The sequence below is a fragment of the Trypanosoma equiperdum genome (assembly GCF_001457755.1).
Source record: "Trypanosoma equiperdum strain OVI genome assembly, contig: ctg_1894, whole genome shotgun sequence".
Taxonomy (NCBI): domain Eukaryota; phylum Euglenozoa; class Kinetoplastea; order Trypanosomatida; family Trypanosomatidae; genus Trypanosoma; species Trypanosoma equiperdum.
Window position 1 is genome coordinate 1,772 of NW_027123942.1, and position 2,886 is coordinate 4,657.

The following is a 2,886-nucleotide window of genomic DNA, read 5'->3' on the forward strand; positions in this document are numbered from 1 at the left end:
AAAAAGCAAAACAAATAGATAAAAAAATTAGAATATCTTTAATTTTTCATTCCCTATTTTTATAATTTTTTACAATCATAAGCCACGCTTATACAAAATTTTTAATTTACAATTTTCATCAAAAAGTGGGAAAAATATAAAATGTTAGAACAATCTAACAAAATCTCTCTCTATATATAAAATTCAATAAATATTTGTAATATTAAGCGATAATCCTCAAAATTCTATAATTATTAAAATAATAGCAGCTCACAAAAGCAGCAGCCATCAGAGAAAATTTCTTATTTACGAGAAAACTGGAATATTTGCACTCTTTTCCATCCCATTTGCAGCCAGTATCCTTTTCACACTTATCTTTGTCGGTTTCATGTTTTGAGCATTTCTCCTCTTTTTTTTCTTCCACTTCTTGTGGTTCTGTTCCTCCATTAGCTTTGCATTTCTTCTTGTCTCTCTCATGACCACATCCAAGAGCTTCGCATTCTTCTGCTTTTTTTCTTCTTGAGTACTACAGTCCACTGGGCTGGTAGCTGTCGGTGGCGCAGCCTTTGCTTGCCGCTGCGACTTTCCCTGTATATAGGCTAACGGTATTGGAATGTCATTGGTTGCTGCCGCCTCGCCTATGGTCTTTGGTCCAGGTTCGTCGCCTTTCTTGAAGTTCACGGGTATGCTGTCCAAGGGTGTTACAAACTTCCTTGTAAACTCATCTTGTTCTGACCCAAATTTTGTTTTGATCAGGTTTGTGAATGTTTGTTTTTCCTCGCCTGCTATTTTGTTGTCTATGCTCCCCTCACTGAGGATGTCTCGCGATAGCTCTGCTGCTTTTACAATGCTTGTTAGGTCCTTCAACTGCGTCTCGCTCAGAGGCTTGGGCTTCTTGTTCATTTTTGCTTTGATGCTTTTCAGCAGTGTCGCGATTTTATTCGCGGTTCTATGTTCGCGATCTGATGGTCTGTCTTGGTGCGCCGGCGCCGCAGTGCTGTCCGCGCTGAGGTCTACTGTTACCTTTGAGATATGGATCGTTTTGGCCTTTTCTGGTGTCATGCTTGCAACTTTGATTGTTGTTTCACAGTCGCTACTCGTGCAGGACAACCGCTGTCCGTCTCTGCGCTCCACGGTCCGGTTACTTGGCCTTGGAGGTTTATTTTTGGCGGTTCTAAGAGCGTGTGGGGTTCTGTGTTAGTCTCTAAATGGACGTGTTTCAGTGTGGATAACGTCGGTAGTATTTTTGCGGGCTCTGCTTCTGACGGATCTCCTAGCGGGCATGTCGTTGGTTTTCCTCTTGACAGTGTCACTGCGCAGGTTCCGGTCCGGACGGTGGCTCCCGAGCCGCTGCCTGTCCCGGTGGCATTCGTTGTTATCTCCAGGTATCCGGCCGCTTTATTCATATCTTCAATTCGACATTGTAAGTAAGGAAGCGCCGTCTGCATCGCTTGTGCAAATTCTTTGACTAGCCTTCCGTTTGTTGCCGCTTGAATGGCTCCATACGCCGCAAGATACTGGAATCCAGCTCCGTCCGCGTCTTTTTTACTTCCGCTACAAGCCTCCACTTGTTTAGTGTTTCTTGACTAACTTGATCGATAATCTGCGCTAGTTTTTGCAGAGTATTGTTTATTTCTCCTTTAACTTCCGTGTTGTTTTGTGCCTTTAGGAGAACTAGATAAAATTTACTGTTTGCATGGTCTTTGTGCCGCATGACAGCTCTCAGGAATCTGGTCTTCGCTTTGCTGTCGCATTGGATTTTCGCTTCGTTGCCCTCTGTCTGTATAGCCTTTTCTTGTTTGTCTGCTGCTTTTAGTTCTAGAAGTGCCTTCTGGGCGGAAAGCGTTATGTTTAGTAGTGCTAGTGTTCCTTCCAGGTCCTCGCCGTCCTCCGTTGTTTGCAGCTTTGCTACCGGTTGCTTTGCGAGATTTATAAGTCCGCAGATTTCCTTAAACCCGCTTGCTGAGTTGTAAGCCGCTACAGTCGTAGTGTCAACCCCGCTGTATCTCACAAAAAGTAGAGCTGCTATTAGAGCCAATGCTTGCTGGATATTTACTAGCATCCAATATGTCTGTTGCATGTCCTTATCTGATGTTTTCGGCGTCACTTGTTTTGGTTTTTGCTTGTCCTTCGGGCGCTCCTGATTTCGAGAAGGCATGGGCCTCCTTGTGTTTAGGGTTTCTTTAATGTTTCAATACCCAAATTAGATCTGTCTTCAACAGTGTAACCCACATAAGTCGTTAGATATAAAAATACCCCTGTTTTCCCTTCTTATAAACGAGCTAAATCAAAGAAAATCAAATTTATCCTATGATTCGCCACTCTCTCGGTCTTACTGCTCGACTTATGCAACAACCGTCAGATTGAAAACCACTTTGATCGCTACCATCACCACTTAAGTGGTATATTATCATTTTTAGTGAAATACACGGCATAATCGTTTCCTGCTGTAACATTTGCTTCTGTGCTGTACTGTGTCGTCACGTATTCTGTATCTTCGTTCTGTATTTTCTTTCCTAACTCTCCATATACCGTCCCTGTTTTTACGGATGACGTAGGTAATCCATTTTTCTTGTGCAGTGGGGTGTCACTTCTTGATTTCAACCTTTTATCATACACTCATTGTGATAATGCCATTCATCATGTTTTTGTTTGAAGCTGCGCATTTTAATCCTCCTCCATCACTATATTTCTTTTTTTAATAATAATATTCCACAGACTCACCCACTTCCTCATTTACTGTCATCGCACACCGGTCACTATTCTCATACGACATATATTGATCGAATATTTCGGCATTCATCACCACTCTTCTTACCATATTAGTATCGCACACCTAGGACATACTCCTATTATTATCATTATTATCATTACAATTATTATTATTACTGCTGTTATTATAATATT

At 41.8% G+C, this 2,886-nt stretch overlaps 2 protein-coding genes across 2 annotated transcripts; both read right to left on the minus strand.

The window, feature by feature from the left end:
- Positions 1-285: 285 nt before the first annotated feature.
- Positions 286-1,041, minus strand: TEOVI_000668600 (uncharacterized protein; the record flags this gene model as incomplete). Its single annotated transcript, XM_067223553.1, has 1 exon — positions 286-1,041. The coding sequence occupies one exon, from the start codon at positions 1,039-1,041 to the stop codon at positions 286-288; it is 756 nt and encodes a 251-aa protein (XP_067079654.1).
- Positions 1,042-1,447: 406 nt separating this feature from the next.
- TEOVI_000668700 (Trypanosomal VSG domain containing protein, putative) lies at positions 1,448-2,137 on the minus strand (the record flags this gene model as incomplete). Its single annotated transcript, XM_067223554.1, has 1 exon — positions 1,448-2,137. One exon carries the CDS (start codon positions 2,135-2,137, stop codon positions 1,448-1,450), a length of 690 nt encoding a protein of 229 aa, XP_067079655.1.
- Between the last annotated feature and the right edge of the window lie 749 nt (positions 2,138-2,886).